Source organism: Trachinotus anak, unplaced genomic scaffold (genome assembly GCF_046630095.1).
Source record: "Trachinotus anak isolate AG129_WGS33_773 ecotype Australia unplaced genomic scaffold, CSIRO_AGI_Tana_v1 ptg000018l, whole genome shotgun sequence".
NCBI classification, from domain to species: Eukaryota; Metazoa; Chordata; class Actinopteri; order Carangiformes; family Carangidae; genus Trachinotus; species Trachinotus anak.
The window spans coordinates 7,241,935-7,260,358 of record NW_027273869.1 but is presented as its reverse complement, the minus strand read 5'-3'; the positions used below and the strand labels follow the sequence as shown (position 1 = coordinate 7,260,358).

The window sequence follows — 18,424 nt, the reverse complement described above, 5'->3', positions numbered from 1 at the left end:
CACACACACACACCAGCCTATTTTACATCACAGGTTGCTGGACAACAAAAGCCCAGCCCAATTAAGTGAACCCAAATTACAATTTGAAATCATAAATATGTCCAAAAATGAACTAACAATTGTTAAAATGCATCCACATGGAAGCAAATTCTGTTTGTGTGTAATTTAACTACATTCTTTTCATTCTAGTATTTTCATTGGAAGACATATTGCGTTTCATGGTGAGATGGGGCACATTGGGTTGGTGAGGCTCAGTAAATGAACAGGGCTATTTGAGCATGCTGCCATCTTGTGGTGAAGTCACATTGTTGCACTGTTGAAGTTGAATGAATGTGTCACTTGGTTCTACCAGCAGATGGCTTCACCTACCTGCTGTGTCCCAATCCCATACTACACACTGCTAGCATAGGGTTGTATAGTGGTTGTCATTTGCAAATCAACACACTTTTGTACTAACAATGGGGACACAAGACAAGTCAGTCTCGACTTGTCTTGTGGCTGTTCCTGATCTGCTGCGTGTTTCTAGTTTAAGTGAACTGCACATCGACAGTACGTGCTTCTGAACTTGGACACAGTATCTGCTCAGTCTTGTGCAACAAAAATAGTACAGTATCAGTCATCGAGGTCATCAGGCAAACAGCAGCTGCGTGCCTCTGCACTCTGCATCAGCCAGCTTGAGTTTGCTCAAGTCTAGAGTCTGAATGATGTTGTGTTTTTGGACTGGGCCTGACATTATAAGCCTAAATATCCCACAGCGAAGTGATGGGATGGCCTTTAGCTTGCTGAGACATGGTTTATTTTTATGTCTGCTTTACCTCTAGGATGCCTCCAGTGGAGGTCAATAGAATTACTACACCCTCTTTTACATTAAAAGAGCTGCTAAGAACACATCAGCCACTTACCCAAGCTAATAAAGGCACCACATTGATTTCTCAGGATTAAAAAAAAAAATCTATGATTAACACTACTACACTAATGGTGCATTAAGAGGAAATGAACATAAGATGAGTTGCTCTTCAAGGTTGCAATGTATTGTTTTATTTACACGAAAATACATCTTCATCTTTCAACGTAAAGTGACCTTAGCACATGATTTTTGAACAGATGATCCTTATGTCGATGTACCTCCCTTGATTCTAAGGTTACAGTTTACAGATTCCTACACATGCACAATGAGATCTCAATAAAGGAGGTCTGGGCTACTATTACAGGGGTTCAAAATATAAAATCGTTATGTGTAACAGAGTTTTGATTGCAAAGAGAGCTCTCTTTAAAGTAACTATGTATTAAATGCAAACTGTGGTAACCCCTAGTCTTGAGGGAGAATCACTGCATGTTGTTTCTGTGTTCCAAGTGATTCCTCGAAAACCTCTCAACCTTTCATACGTGTTGATTTGACTGTCGAGGAGCATTTTCTTTTCCCATAATCCCACTTCACACGCCACGTGTACAGCAAATCCCACTTTAAACACCACAGAGTGGCTCTAATAAAATAACATTACATGCACTATTAACACAATTACAAAATTCTCAATAGTCAAACAGTAAAAGAAACTCGTATGACCAGACCATGTGTATTCATTGTCTTCGTAACCTCAGGGTTTGCTTTGTCATACATGATAGATACATTCAATCTCTTACTTACAAAAGGGAAGGTAGGATGAGAGTTTCAGTGTCAACGTTTTGTTAGTAAGGATGTCATCACTGTATAAAGCAGGGTCATACACTGTAGTAGGCCACAGTGGGCCTGATTTCACTGGTAAGATATCTTAACTTGTTACCTAAGGGGATAAGAAGTGATGGGGTGCCATGTTAAGTGATACATTGCAGTAGTATTCCCCAACTACTTCACCCATGGATAACTATTTCCAGAGTAAATAACCCTGACATAACTGTTTCCAATGCAAGTGCAGGGTATAGTAAGCCCGGAGTCCACTCTTTGGCTCGACTAAGACGAAGGCACCTCATCATTTCTTCTCCCGTCCTGTCAAGATGAAAGTGCCTATCGTTCGTGCCTGTGTGTTCCAGGCACTATCTGACCTCATGTTCCAGTGTCACGGAGCGGACTCTGTGTCATTCAGCGGCTCGTCTGCCCTCCTGTCAACAGAGTCCGACTGACAGCCCAGAAAGATGATGTATTTCAGGTGAGAAACTCTTGTGTGTAATGCTGTCTAAAAAGGCTTGGCATGCCATTTAAAGACCTACAATAATGCCCATGATGCTCTCTTGTGTACCAAATGAAAGCACAATTATTCTTTTGTATTACAAGGCCATCACAGTGCATACCAGTTATCGCTCCTTTTAGATATGAAAGGAACTCTGTGACATTTCAGTCATTAAATATGTTTCTTTTTCAGTCACATTTAGGGGGAACAAAATCTAAGTTTGTCCTTCGGTAACCTGGCAGCCATCATCCTGAGCGGACCAGGGTTGCATTCAAATGCTCTAAAATCCTTTTTCTTGAACTGTCCACTAAAAGCCAAAAGAGGAGGTTTCAAAGGTTTAAAATCTCAATGGAGGAAAGATGTGGCACTTGTAGACATCTTGGATGCAGTCGGAGCTCAGGCTGAAGAAAAAAGGCCTGAGAGAGTCATTAAACTTTGACATGCATATGAAACAGCATACATAGTAAGTTCCATACCAAATTCAATAATGCAGGTGTAGTTACTTACCTAAAATTAGCACTCATTTACCCATTTGTTTGGATGAAAATAACAAGCCATGGTGTGGTTTGAAATATAGCAGTGCACTTGTTTGTGTTCTGCTGATGATGTGACTGATTGTCCATTCTCTTCGACAAGATGTCAACACCGGCGCGGTGGTGCCGGGATGCAAAACAGTTAACAAAGTAGTGGCATATTAACCAGTGAGATGACTTAATATTATTATATTATGTTAATATTATATATTATTATTAATTATATAATAGACACTCAAGTCCTGTTTGCAGTACAGCGTGAGAATAAGATGAAGACGTCCTGCGTTCCCCCCGTTTGTGCAACATCTGGACCATTCATACAAATACATACAGATCTCACTATAGCCAGGTTTCTAATGCGGTCCAACACGTCAGTGAGTTTTCCAGAGGAAACATTCAGTTAAAGGTGAACAGTCAGATTTTTAGTGTCGCACTGCATAAAAAAAGACAATTTAAATGCCCCTGGTTGTTTTTTTTTGTTGTTAAAATGTGCTGATATTTTATATCACTTGGTAAACTTTAGGCCCAGGATGAATGAAACCACATAAAACTTCATGTGTCTATGGTGAAATCTGAAGGCTATACTGTAAATGAATGGCACAGGGGAACACGTGATCTCCTATCCCGTTCAACTGAGTCAGCCTCGTTCACTGTACCTCAGCCTCTTTGCGCAGGACACGGCCAGCATGTACACAGGTCTGAACCACACAAAGAAGAAAAAAAAAAACACCCTATAAACATAAGCAGCCACTTCCACGGCCTAGAATCACCACAGTGTTTTTCATGATAACAAAAATGACGTTAATGTAACGAATCACTCATTTCACAGTATCACAACTTGAGATAAGTTGCTGGTAACAAACATGGAGGCTAAATGAGGAAAAACAATCTAACTTTGACAGCAGCTGGAAAACCACCAGGACCTCAGGGCAGCCTTTAGTTAGGAGGCGAGCAACCTGCTGAAGTGTCGTTGAGCCAGAAGTCTTCAATCTATAAACACGTCTGACCTCTAAGCTCTCTGCTTCTGTACATGAGCCCAGTTATGAAATATGCAAATTAGGTATTACCCAATAAGGCCTCATATATTAGAACATAACAATGTGTTGGATTTACTCTGGAATATTGAAGTGTGTATAAACACGCACTTCATGATAATCAGCCTCCACTGCAGAGGGGTAAGAAATCAAGTATTTCTTACGTCATTACCACGTTGACATAGTGTATCAGCTCATAGTCCCAGTACCTTCATGCATCTGAACCGGAGCAGCACTGCTGACAAAGCAGGGTCCCAGCAGGCATCTGGCTCGCAGCAGACACACGAGTGTGTTTTGTGTCAACACACAGGGGAGGAGCGCTTTTGACAAGTGGCCAGTGTGTGTGCATGTATCTGACAGTTACATTGTCTGAGTGGCTACCTGTTGGCCCATGTGCAGTATACTTTAAATGTGTGACTGTTCACACACGGACCAGACTACCAGCTTGCTCCTGCTCCTCTTCCTTTGATCTGAAGAGGGCCTCTTTAGCTCATTGTTTTTGGTCAATAAACCAGAAATCTATAGTTTTGGAGTCAGACCTGCGTCACTAATTCTTCTAATAATAGGCCTCTGGCTCTTTTTCTCTGCTAGCCTTGTGTAAGTCTGCAACTGAGCCTATGTCAGTGGTTCAGGGGTCTGCCATAACCTAACAAGGGCTAAGATGATGTATAAGGAAAGGGACTGAACTACGGCTATTACATGCAAAGCAAGCAAAGGCATATTGTGACATTTTTAAAAAGTAGTCTCTTTTGACCTTACGAAACAAAGAGGTCACGTTAAGTTCAGTAAAAACTAAAGTCTGCTGCTAAATGATGGAGGTAAAAACAAATGTGGATCCTGCAGAGCCCAGTATACTGGGTGTGGAACACTGTTTTGGGCATCATTTAGTGGCTCTATGTTAAAAGTTTTCCAGCTAAAATGCAGCTATTTCACTGTGAGCTAGCAAACAAACAGAAACAGCCCTCGAAAAGCAGAGTAAAGTGCTATAAGACAAACTAACAAATTCACTCTGGTGGTTAATTTAGATTTCTGCCACTTTAAACTGCGGCAAAATGATCGTGAAGTTGAGAAAATGTGCTAAAACCAAACATTTAAAGATCTACAGCTGAGTGTGCAGTCGATGTGCGCCACATGGTGGGGGGGGCTGAAACACTTGTGAATCCACTTCATTCTCCCCCTCCTCTTCTCCGAGCGGGGCATGGCAAAGGAAGATTAACAGAAGAGGGAGAGGAGAGAGGAGGGTCTGAAAGACTAGCTGGCATTAAAAGCTCTCCTGCTTTAATGGAAGAAAAAAAAATCTAAAAAAAAAAATCTAAACAAGCAGAAAGAAAAACCAAGCTCGAAAAAATACTAACAAACCCCCTCCAGACTTCTTCTTTCAGTGCCTCTCCGTCTCCCACACTCTCTCCCCCACTTCTTCTCTGCTCTTTCCCCCTTGTCTCTTCCCCCCTCTGGGCCTCTTCCCTCCTCCCTCCCTCCCCCATCTCTCTCTCTCTCTCTCTCTCTCTCTGTCTCACTCCTCGGCTGTTTTGAGGACAGAGTCGTCTCCCAGGATCTTGCAGAGCTCGTTGAGGCGATGCTGCATCTCGGGGATGCCGGCCAGCTGGGCCTCCAGCCGCTGCTTCTCCTCGGTGAGGGTGAGGCGCGTGGCCGTGTCCAGCTGCTCGAAGCGCCAGCCTCCCTCCCCGTCGAACTGCAGCAGGTGGGTGTGGTACTTCCTGGAGGTGAAGAGGCAGCATTTAAAGTGAGAGAGTTGAAAAAAGAAAAAAAAAAAAACTTAGGTCTGTTACTTCCTTTCTAACACACTTCTGGAGACAATCAGGTAAATGTATCCTTCACTGAATAAACTGGAACATTTTCTGTGTCTCACCACAGGGAAGGCCGGTGCGTGATGGAGAGCAGGGAGATGCCGGCGTCTTTGGCAGCCTGGAAAATCTTTCCCTCCACGTCAATGCTCACAGCACTGGTGCACTCATCCAGCAGGGCATATTTAGGCCTGACGCACACATGGGGAAAGGTTTTGATAATTGCTACCCACCCAGCCGGCAACTAATGAGATTGCTGATGTCGTCAGACCAAGTGCATACACAAAAAGTTCGAAAATAACCAGCTGCGACCCCAGATGAAACACTAACATGCTAAAACACAAGCAGCGGGCCGACCAACACTGCCATTCGTGGGTAAAAATAGGGCTTATTGTTCATGTCAGAGGTGAAGCTGGCAGTTCCCCCCCCCCCGGTCTGTCGTATGTTGAGTGCATGATGGCAAAACAACAATGAAGCTGCTTCTCCTTACTTGTGGTAAAACATGCGAGCCATGCCCATCCTCTGCTTCTCGCCTCCCGACAGCACGTCCTTCCAGTCCAGCTCAGCATCCCAGCCTGCACACAGAGAGCAGACGATAAACTACCTTGAGAGCATGTTATCTAAAGATGGTGATATTCTCCAGTTACAGCCATGTCAGGATGGAGATATCTGGAACAGCATGATGGGAGACAAAAAAACTTTTCAGTGCACCTGAGAGGAAGTGCACAGACCTATTCACCAACAGCCATCACAAAGAAAGGAGCAGCACTGAAAGACTGATGTCTGGTGTGTAGCGCTCAGACTGCTTTCTCCTGCACCGTGTGACATTTTCAAAGATGAAAACTGCTGGGTCATATTGCATTTGTGCCGACATCTGCGGCAGCATATGCGTGAAACTCATCTGCGTGTGTGCTGAAAGAGATTTCTCAACATTTTCACAGTGCAGCCATTCATACATTAAGCCCTGTTGCAGCTCTGAGCTTTGTACAGTAGTTGGTTTTCAACAATAGGCCTGTTTGTTTGGCAATGAGAGAAGAGTGGTTGCCAATTAGCCACAGATTCAAGTTTAGGCAACACAAGTAATACCCGAGTGCATAAGATCAAGCTTCTGGCTGGTGCACATGCAAAACCTGGTCTGTTTATCACAAAACACCAGAAAAGCTGCACAGTTACAGTTTGCAAACTTTAAATGATTCGTTTGGCGGTGGTTATTTTGTGTCTTTGTGTTTGTCTAACTGATCTTCTCTAGTTTTGAGTTGTCAAAAAAAAAAAAGTTACCTGAGCTATCTTAAGCTTTTGTGCAGTTTTCTTTTGTCTTTCACTCATAAACACAGCTCATGTCTTTGTAAACAGTCTCTGTTACTTATCCTACCTCCCTCTCTGGTGACTATATGGTTGAGGTTGACTATGTCCAAGATGGCATCCAGGTCCTTGTCACACATGCCTCTGGCGGCCATGTCCTCCACAGAGTCTGGGTAGATCACCTGGTCCCGCAGTGAACCCATGGACATGTAGGGCCTGGAGAACCACACACAGACACACACACAGACATTAACCATGAGTGTTTCTTTGTTGACCCCTCGTTTCATTAAGTGCTCCTGACGCTAAAGAACGAGCTGACAAAGAGGGTGTGAGTGTACAAAGGGGCAGAACAAATGCTAAAAGGAAAAGACACACATCACACTTCTGCTGTTTCTATTGTAAACAGTGCATTGGATTCTGTTACAGCTGCCAGGTGGCTGTCTCATCCGACGTATAAAATATTTACCGCTCTGCAGGAGGGAGTCAGCTGAGTCTGCAGCTCTCCGCAGCCCTGGGTAAGATTACGCTTGAAGCTTTGTGTTTACCTCAGGTCAGTTTAAGGACTACAGGCCTTCTACTGTAGCATTTTTGGAGGATTGACTGATCATCTTTACTGTTAGAAATTCGTAAAAACCAAACAAAAATCCCCGGGGAACGGGCTGTTTCAAAAAATAGACCTTGCTGCGAGAACAACTAGAGCTGAAACACTTAGTTGATTAGTTGGCTGACAGAAATTAATCAGAAAGTATTCTGATTATCACTTCATGTCAAAATTTCACTGGTCCCGCCTTCTCAAACGTGACTCTCTGATGCTGTCGTTTGTCACACATGATAATAAACTGAGTACTTCTAGGTTTTGGATATAAAAATAAATATGTTACCTTGGGTTAGGGGGAAATTGTGATAGGCAATTTTCACTTTTTCCTGACAAAAATAAAATAATTAATTGAGAAAATTATATGCAGATTTATTGATAATGATTGTCTTAATAACGGTAGATCGAAGCCCTATAAGCAACACTGGGTTAATGATATATTTAGTATAAATATGAGATATTACAGTCTGAGTGCCCATAACATATCAGGTGCCTTCAGTAGTTAAACTTTGGGTAATTCTGTGTGAACACGGGGCTGATTTTGTTACCCTGCCCAGTCACACTTTATGAAGACAGTGCTCTGATGATATTTACTGTCAAATGACGACAATGCAACTGGCAAAACTGTCAATCAAGATACACTCTGGTATAATGATGAAATCATTGATGAAAATTTTTCAAGCCTGAGTGGTAAATGTTTCACTGTGCTGTGGTTTTGCTTTGTGGAAACACTTACACAACCACACACACACACAAAGATCCTATTACAATGGATTAAGTTACTGGTAGCGTTCACCAATACAATGATCAAACCCTACAGTTGTTTTGGTGCATCTCACTGCTGTAAGATGTTGGAGCATTAGATATGTGAGAGTGTGTGTGTTTGTGTGTGTACCTCTGGGGGATGTAGAACATATGTTGAGGAGAGGGTTTGTGTAGTCGGCCGCCGTAAACAGGCCACAGGCCGCTGAGGATCCTGAACAGAGAACTTTTCCCACAGCCGTTCGGCCCCGTGATCAATAGGTGCATGCCCTCCTCTACCTGAAATAAAGAGACTCTTTATTAATCCTCCCTGAGTGGAGTCGGCCGTCAGTATCATTAAAATAAGTCATTGGGATATAAAGCTGTGGAGAGATGGGGAGTATCAGTGGGTGTGCAGCTTTTGATGTGCAGCGTCTGACTACTTCAGTAAACGTAGGAGATCTGAAATGTTAACAAAAAGTCCCCTCGGAGATCTTTTTATCAGGGTACACTGTATTCTAGGTGTTTGTTCTCTCAGCTGGGAGCCAGGTGTCACTAAATGCCTCAGCATCTAACAGGATAACAGGACAGCAGCGCAGTATGCTCCTCTTTCTGTCTCCTAAAGTACAGAAGCAACAAAAAAGATACAGCAAAGAAATAATTATGTTCTGAATGTAGCTTTGAAACAAAAAATCTGAAAGAATCACCACACCAAAATAAAATAAATCAAAGTGAACACCATCGTATCTTAACTGCCTCACATATTTCCTTCAATACATCTATCTGCACCATTGAAATGGAATTAAAATAAAGATGTCAAAACAGGTTAAAGACAATATTTAACAATGAGATGTATGAAACAACCCCCTTGCAAAAGTGGGAACAACTTATTATTATTAACTAAACGGTAACTTCCTTACCACAGGAGGATGAAGTGACCGATCACTGCACGAACCTACGTGTATCATTACTTTAAATGTTTTTATTATAGTTTTATAAGTATTTATAAGAGGTAAAAGTAGTCAGAACATTGTGAAATTGTATTGTGAAATTAGTAAATTATTTATGATGCTTTAGCTAATTCCTCAGTGATCAGTTACTGTCTCTCTCTCTCTGTCTCTAATGTAAATGCTACATAAAGAGTCCCTGAACCTTTCATGTATGATGTTTGTATAATGTCTTAAACCTGTGGCACAGTGTAAACATATTTGTCTGATATCTAGCAGCATCGTACTCAGGTATATTGACCTCAACCCTGCTTGGTGCAGTTTGCGCAAAGGTAGATTTGTGCAGTTTTAGATTAACTTTAGCACCAGCTTGGAAGAATCCAGGCTTTTGTCAAATTATTAGCAATAAATTACAGGGTCATGGGATGATCATCAGCTTCCCCTAAGTTTGAGAGGGAAATCAGCAGAACATGCCCCGACTGCAGCATGGATAAAAATGCTCAATGTGTATTGCACTACACACAGTGCTTAGTATAGGAAAGCGTATCGGTATCCTAATATAGCATCTTTACTGTTTGGCAACTGACACGTGACTGTATTTCAGCAATGTTGTGTAATTTTAAACACCACAACATCCTTTTCCGCTCACTGCAGTAGAAAACAGCCTGCGGGTAGTGACATGCTGACACACAAAGGATGTATCTCTTTCCTAATGAGACCACAAAAGATTGCTCTTAAAACGATAATGCGCGCCACCGTGAGCGAAATCCTCAAGGGGGTCTGATGATGAAGTAGGGTTCAGAGAAACGCTGAAACTCTTGAGACTGTGCAATATCAGTATGTAATATAAAGTGGAGTTCGGTGTCAGAATAAAGGAGCATCCTGTTGCTTTTTCACGTCTCAGTCGAGACTACGGCAAAGAAAGAAAAGAAGAGTTGAGCTGTCTCACCTCAAAATTCAAGCAAGACACTACTACGTCCCCGTTGGGTGTGATGATTGGTACGTTTTCACACACAATGCCTTTGTCCACATCTATCACTTCACCTGGAGACACGAGAGAGAGAGGGAGAGAGAGAGAGAGAGAGAGAGAGAGAGAGAGAGAGAGAGAGAGAGAGAGAGAGAAGAAGGGTCAGAAAAATAGAGTGACTGTGTATTAGAGTGGAAATAAAGGATTAGACTCTCTCAGCCAAGGCATAAACGTGGATATGGATGGGATAATACCTACATAGCAGGAATTATGGGGTTAAAAATAAAAGCATCCCTCTTTACCACTTCACTTATCTCTTTGCTTAGCAGTGCTCTCTCACGGGAGATTCATTCTGGGGTCAAATGATGTTTACGCAAGGATATTTATGAAATGTGAAATTGTACCCTGTGGTCGGTGCGCAATAAAAGCCCAGAGCAGAGAGGAGTGATTCCTAGAAAACCAATACAATGAGATGCTAACTGTATTTTAACTAAACCTTACCTAGCCTTTCTTCAGACAATGAAATCTATAGAGAATAGTGGGGGGAGTGGTTGACATTAAACCATGGATGTAATACTGACTACTGCTTGACTTGAGTCGGGATAATTAAAGTGAACACAGCCTCTAGCTTGTTCCTCACTGCAAACAGCAACAGCGGTAAAAGTTTTCCCAACATAGCAACAGTAGCCAGGAGCGTGCAGAGGATGGGACTGGCTACTACCTGTTTCTCTCTTTCAGTTTATTTTAATACACAAGGAGGTGTGTGTGTGTGTGTGTGTGTGTGTGTGAGTGTGTCTACAGCAGAACAGACCTACCCTTTATCTCCAGTGGTCCATCTATGTGCATCTCAGGCTTGCTCTTTTTCTCTGCTCCCGTTGTGGCTGATAGAGAGGAGCGCTTGTAAACACCCCTCTGGACGTCCTCGAACACTCTGAACATGTTGTGGACACGCGCAGTGTAGCCTGCCAACTCTGTGACCTGTCGCAAAACACACACAGGGGTGAAAGGTTACACTACGATAAATGTCAGAGGGACATTGGCGTGACCCAAGAGAACAACAAACTGTGATATAGGTCACTGTCATGGCCATGTGCTGATAAGTATCTGTGAGACTGTGTTACAGCAGTGACTGGGAGTACGTGGAGAAATGCTCATTTGAAAATCTACATATTGAGTCAGCCATAACACCTGAAAAGCCACCCGGATTTAGAGTGTGTGGAAACTAGCTAGAAAGCAAGCCGAGCGGTGTGACCAGTTGTAATGGCTGGGCCAAATGGTGGAAATGGATCTGTGGTTCAAATAGTTAGCGAAAAGTAATGGATAAATGTTTAAACACTTGCTAAAAGTAAACAGTTTAAACAGTCAATCTAAAAGTAATGGATATAAGGTGAAATTGTTAGATAAAAGTAATAAAAAATTGTTGAAATAGCTAAAAGTAATGGACAAATGGCTAATGTGCTAGCTAAAAGTAAACCATTTAAGCCGTTAGCTAAAAGTAAACAGTCTAAATAGTTAACTAGGCTAAAGATAATGAATATATTTTGAAAATACTTAGATAAAAGTAATAAAAAAATGTTAAAAAGTAATGGATAAGTGGCTGAAATTGGCCATGCTAGCTAAAAGTAAACTATTTAAACAGTCAGCTAAAAGTAACTGATTAATGGTTGAAATGGTTTTTTTCATACTTTAATTGCAATTAATTAATGAATAAGTACAACCACAAAATGTCCAATATGTCTCCATGCCCTCGAAATTATTATTATTTTCATTTTTTGTATCTTATACACCCAGTGACGAAAGCGGAGCAAAATAAAATGATGAATAGTAATTACAAATGTATCCATATACAAATGCAGTCATGGATGCAGACAAATATTTGTAAGTAACTTAGATAGCTTGTGGATTTGTTGTCAGACCTGTATTTCTTTATTTACTTTACGTAACTGAATTGTTTGCTCTTCTGAGTTTGTTTACTGTGTGTAGAGTGTACACACACAGATGTGAAAAACTGCTGTACACAATGTGTAATGGCTTCTGGGGAAAATGTTTATTAAAAAGTGGCAAAATTATATAAAACACTGATGCAGAGTGTTTTAATTAAGTTTAGAAGATTTATGAGAGCAATTGTAATCATTTTAACAGCAAAAAGAATATGAGGATAAACACAAAATGCATTGCGGTGAAAAGGGAAAAGTAGCAAAACTAATATCTTTACAAGCAACTGGAGGGTGTTCTGCATTAAAATATAATGAAACTCATAAGGAAGAAACAAAAATAACATGAGAAAAAAATCACCCACTTGCTTTGGTTTTGGTGCTGCACCCTGCAGCGAGACAATACAGGCTGTTGACACAGCTTGATTGTATTAAACAACAAACACCAGTTCTGGGAATTCACGGACACCATGTGGGTCTACAGAGATGGGACAGAATCAAAGACGGAGGAAAGCAAACAGCAAATGATATGAAATGTGTGTAAAGAGGCAAGGATGGGGATGACTGATAAATAAAAGGTCAATAGAATAAATAAAAGGCTATTACAAATAATCAATAAACAACAGTTTATTACAGCAGAGTCATTAGTCTGAAATTAAAATTAATTTAGAATATGAATAGACATGTCCCTTTGTTACTCCGCTTTCACGGCTGTTGAAAACAGAACTGAGTATAGCGCTGAAATCATTAGTCAATCAATACTGTAGATGACCTAAAGAGTTAGCATGCTAACTTCAGTAGAGGTAAAGATGTGATAGAGACAAGAGTTAACAACGGTGATGCTTTCCACCTCTGGAAACAGCTGTTGATGAGTTAAGGAACTTTTTTTGATGTTGAACTCACACTGTTTCTTCTAGACTAAGTAAGCACACGGCTCTTAATGCTGACGCTAGCTACGTAGCGACAGCAAAACTTACATATAGCTCCTTTAAGTGGTCACTACAGTGGGCAGATATTTACACCACTTGCCAAAAAAATATGTTATCAGGCTGAAAATAATGACTAAACAATATGGAAAATACAGCATTTTGGTGTTTTTAGACAAATAGAGGGAACGAGAAAGTGAGGAAGAGATGCAGAAGTGCGGGTTCAGATCAACAGATGGAGGATTATTCACAGCCAGGCTAAGCCGTGAGAGAAGGAGCTCTGGACACACACACACACACACAAACACACACAACACCAAGATTCACTGCTGGCTGACCTACAGTGACATGAAAAGCACTGGATTCAATCTTGAGGAATTGATGCCTTTTAAAGATTCCTGTGTTCAATTCTATTCAAATGAATCCGATCTGATGTGGTCTAACACATAACAGAGGACCAATCTGATCCAACACTTAGATCACATTTTTTAGTAAACGGTCATGGACTATTTTTAAAGCTGTAAAAAAGAAAAGAAAAAAAAAGCTAACAGAAAGATGGAGACAGAACGGGCCTTTGTTGAACAAAAGCAAAAAAAAAAAATACAGCTGAATCTGCAAGATGAGTAACAAACTACCATGAGCTGCGACATGTCATAGGACCATCTGACCACCCACCCACACACACACACACACACACACAAACAAAGAAATACACACCCTGTACACTGTCATATCAAAATAGGCAGAGAGCGAGCAGGACACACTGCCTCAGGAATGCACTCCATCTCTGCTGCCTGTTAAACTACACACACACTCTCACATCCCTTGGCCTGCCTTGCATGCAGGGGCTTGCTGCTCCTTCGCTGTACTCAACACACACTCAGAACGGAGCTGCGCGCAGGCTAAAACTCGCGTCTGCCAGGGCAGTGTTTTGCACCAGATAGTTGCAATGAGATGACTCAGATATTTGCATCTTATTTCAATAAAACAACTTGCTTGGGGACATGTTTTCTAAAATTTCACAGCAGTGAAGTTCAGGCCTTCTGCGTGTTTGTAGGTTCGGCACTGGTGAGAGTAAAGTGATACAATGGGAAGGTTTTGAGAAGAGGTGACTCACAGTAAAGGAAGCAGACAACTTTTAAAGAGTTTCAATTCCTCCCCTTCACCACAAGTGCAGGCCGCTAAAACTGACACAGACGAGTGAGACGCAGACAGACATGCTGTGCAAGTTCACCTGACCTTTGCTCAAGTGCTACATACTTTGCAAAAGAGAATTACAGGATAGCTTGAAAAAAAAAAAAAAAAACACACACACATACCGAAACACAGGGTGGGCATATGATCAAAAGCAGACAAGTACAAACCAGCTGCACTGCAACACAGCTTCACCACAAATGTGCTGCAGCCAAATCCTCTTATGGACCTCAAAATGCAGCCTGAGAGAGAGAATGCATGAATGGGTCTTGCTATTTTTTTTTGGATTAAAATGCAACGAGAGATCAGGGATTTGGCCCTCGGTGAACAAGGCCTTTCATTCACTGGCTTCTTTCTTTGCTTTTTTCGGTCTGGACTCAGACACATTCCTGCGCACACATGGTGAGTTTCACATGGGGGAAGAATGGAAGGAGGACGTACAGTACGTGTCTGTCAATCATTCTGTCTCCGCATTCATCCATCCCACCCACCCATCTGTTCGACCACTTGTCCATGTAAACGCTGGCCAATGAAATGACCCAAACGCCCATGCTTATTCCTCTGTCCCTCGTGTGAATATCTGAAACTCGACTGACGAATCACTTTTTTTTTTCTTTAGAAATAACACATCAAATTACTTATGTGTTGTTATGGTAGAAACTTAGCTCTTCTCCGTGGCCTTGTTTAACCCTTCATCAGAAAACTGGAGCACTGATCCACAAACTATTTTCACTTTTTTCCATGTCTGGCAGGGCCCTGGACATTTCCCCCACAACATAAAAAGCTGCAAAAATGTGTCAATTTAAAAAAAAAATCCTGCTTCGTCTTATCCTGAATAGTGTGTTAGCACACAGGCATAAATTAAAGAATATGTCAGAAAATCATCTGCAATTTCCCAAAGCCCAGGTGAGGCCTTCAAATGCAGTGTTTTTTTTTCTGAACAACACTCCATTACTCAAAGATTTTCAGTTTACAAAGGTATAAACTGAGAGCAGCAGCAAAGGCTCACATGAAAGAAACTGGAATGAATGTGTGTTTGACATTTCTGCTTGACAATGACAATTATTTCACCAGTGAAATGGTTGCACATTTAATTCTTCTGTCGATTAATTAACACATTCAAAGATGGCGGCGAGATCATTCAAAAGTAACTCATGGCTTTTGTGAATGACTACGACTGCTATGGGCAGTTTATAGCTTGTTTTACAGCCTATATGTATTATCAAGTGTATTTGCACTGACTATATTTTATCTTTTAATGACTTTTGTTTTGGTATTTCCTGTAAAAACAGAGGTCGTTTATTCTTTCCTTCTCTCTTTTTTCTGTCATTCTAAACTTCCAATAGAAAATAAGGAAAGGAAAGCCTCTCCAGCACAGATTGATGGATGGATGGATGGATTCTTTTCAGACAGACATATACTGAACCCCTCCGGTGTCCTCACCTCTTTGTAGGAGGACATGATCCTCTCGATGGCATCGGCTCCTGAGGCCAGGAGGTTACGGGCGGTGGTGAAAGCCTCCGTCCTCTCACTCACCAACACCTGCGTCTGACCATCTGCTGTTTCTAGAGGACGGACAGAGTGACAAAAGACAGGGGAGAGGGTGAGACAGGTGAATCGAGGTAACTGCAAAACTACAAACATCTTTACCCAACGCAGAAGAACATTAGCTGTGGTTCACTGTAACTGAAAGTCACGCGAGCCAGTTGGCACCACATTCCCACACTTGTGTCGTGAGCATTACAATATCATGGAAATAAGTTCTTTAAATAGCAGCAGTGACACTGGAACAGCAGTACAGCAGACAGAGGGACTCGGTTATAGCTTTATTTCTGATGCTACTGAAAAGTCATCAGGGAGGTGTGAGAGGCAGTTACTGTTTCACACGTGCTAATCCGCTCTTGCTCGAGGAGGAAGCAGTATCTGTTGGTTTGGAGATGCTAATGACCCTCGCGTGATCTGTGAACTGCGCTTACACCTCCACACACAAGGAACTGTCAAGAGATATGTTAGATTTTGCATGTTTTCCAGTTAGGCTTCGGCTTTTGTTGTGATTTGGTGATAAAATAAAGAGCGTGCTTGTAACCCAGCCTGGATTTCATCCTTAGAGGACAATGTTTTGAGCCCCCCCCCCCCCCGCCCGTGACCTCCTCACCGTTGTCAGCGAAGCCGGTGGCTGTGATGATCGGCACGGCCACCATGACGAGCCCGCTGCTGCTCCACACGTACTTCATGAGGAACTGCTCGATCATGATGTACCAGAGACGCTTGGACAGGATCAGGTTCATCTGGTCCGCCAGGGCCCGGTAGCACTTCTGCAGCTGACGCATCTCCACCTGCAACGGACAGTGTGTTACAGTGCACAGCAGAACACGGACTTCGTGGGCTTTTTGTGCATTGTGCAGGATGTGCACCGTCATCGCCAACGGGCCTGTTGTGTGTGCAATAATGTGATTACACTTATATGCACATGTTATAACGTTATATTAACTTTTTTACTGGTTGTGGTTAATCCAGATGAACTTAAATGTGTCATGTTGCCTTCAGTAAAACAACATTTTACCTGTAGAAATGCAGTTATAGAGGAAACAGAGGGTCAACTGAGTGTTAACTTGGTCTAATACAGTTAAGGCGGGACTCTAGGAGTCCCAAGAGTTTACTGTGTGACTTCCTTTTAGGTAGCTGATACCACTGCAGAACAATATCAACTGCGTTCTGTTATATCTCGCAACTGGGAGTCCTGTCCCATAGAGGGACACTATGCCAAAATCAATTTCCTACCCCTTTATTTTTTGTTTATACTGCGCTCACATGATACCTTTTCCTACATAGGCTTGTGTTTCGTCATAGCAGCACACACTTATTGACACAGAGGACACCTGGGCCAGGTAGTGTTTCAGTACAGGAGCAGTGGCTGATTTCTGAGTCTCTGTGCAAAACATAGTGAAGCTGTGTGCAGTGGACTTAAAGGGAACATGGAGGAACCAGTCAGGTTAATCAGGTCATGATTTAACCCATCTATGCACACTGACTAAATGTTATGTTGACTGAGAAGCATAGTAATTACTACCCAATCATGACTTTTAATGCATACCATCCACAATTAAAACAGCCTCTATATTCCACATATTTCATCATCTGCCCTGCGTACCTTGTGCCCCCTGTAGAAAGCAATTTCCTCAGCATTTGCAATGATCCTGGAGTGCACATAGCGCAGGTAGCCCTTCCTGTGCGCCTCCTCGGCCACCAGCTTACCAAACCTGGGCGAGCAGGCACGCAGGACCTTCGCCGTGGCAAAGACCACCAGCCCGGCCAGCAGGGTCGGGCCGGTGGCGTTGGCCCCCCTGGACCTGGCAGTCTGAATCAGCGTGTAGGAGGTCAGCATCACATCCAGAATAGGCTTGGTGAGGTTAGAATAGAGGTGAGCCACCGACTGGGAAAACATCATCACGTCCTCGGTGAGGGACTGGTCCGGGTTGGCGAGCCTCCCGTCCATGTTGCTGACTTTGTAGTAGGTCTGGTCGGTGAAGTAGGTCCGGTACGCGTGGTCCACCAGGCGGGTGCGGAAGGCCAGAGCCAGCTTGCACTCCAGGTACCGGATGGCGCTGTTGACAAACGTGGCAGGGATGGCGATGAGGAGCCATTTGATCAGCTGGATGATGAAGCTCTTGGGTTTCTTCTCCACGATCGTTTTGACAATCTTGCCGTCCAGGCTCGCCACGTATATAGACAGAAACGTCCTGGATATCAGCGCCACCGAGTGCAAGGAGAGCAACCCGAGCTCTTTGGATACGAGCTTGGGGAAGAGGATTTTACCAAGTTCGAGGATCTGCTTGAAAAATTCAGCGTTTACCCCCGGGGATGCCTTCTTCTGATCCAAAGCGCCCGAACAAGTGGATCCATTCTCCGCCTTCGAGACCCGGCGATTAACCCTGGGGTCTCTGTTTTTCCGGAGCTGATTGCAGATGATGGGGTACAGTGTTTTGACCCCGTAGGCAGCAGCCGCAAGAAACACGGCTCGCTTCGCCGCAGCCGCGCGGTCCCATTTCACTTTGGACGCCGCATCGAGGATGTTGGACATCTTTCAAACGTTAGTGGACCCTGCTGACGACACTTACAACACCCATCCCCCAGAGCAGACTCCCGGCGTCGACATTAAAAGAGAGAAGGACTTCTGATGGCTGGATTGATGTGAGGCGAGCCCGATACATGTACCGCTACATCCTGCTCCTTTTAGTACCAGCGTCAAGCCAGCGACTGCGCCTACCGTACTTCCGGTTG

General features: G+C 42.9%; 1 protein-coding gene across 1 annotated transcript; it reads right to left on the bottom strand.

Annotated features, from left to right (window-relative positions):
• Positions 1-1,015: 1,015 nt before the first annotated feature.
• abcd2 (ATP-binding cassette, sub-family D (ALD), member 2) lies at positions 1,016-18,382 on the bottom strand. The gene is made up of 10 exons (XM_071501929.1): positions 17,295-18,382; positions 16,299-16,479; positions 15,587-15,708; positions 10,905-11,067; positions 10,072-10,166; positions 8,330-8,475; positions 6,910-7,055; positions 6,028-6,112; positions 5,603-5,728; positions 1,016-5,450 (listed from the first exon to the last, which is right to left on the bottom strand). The coding sequence occupies exons 1-10, from the start codon at positions 18,222-18,224 to the stop codon at positions 5,246-5,248; spliced, it is 2,199 nt and encodes a 732-aa protein (XP_071358030.1). The 5' UTR covers positions 18,225-18,382; the 3' UTR covers positions 1,016-5,245.
• Positions 18,383-18,424: the final 42 nt, after the last annotated feature.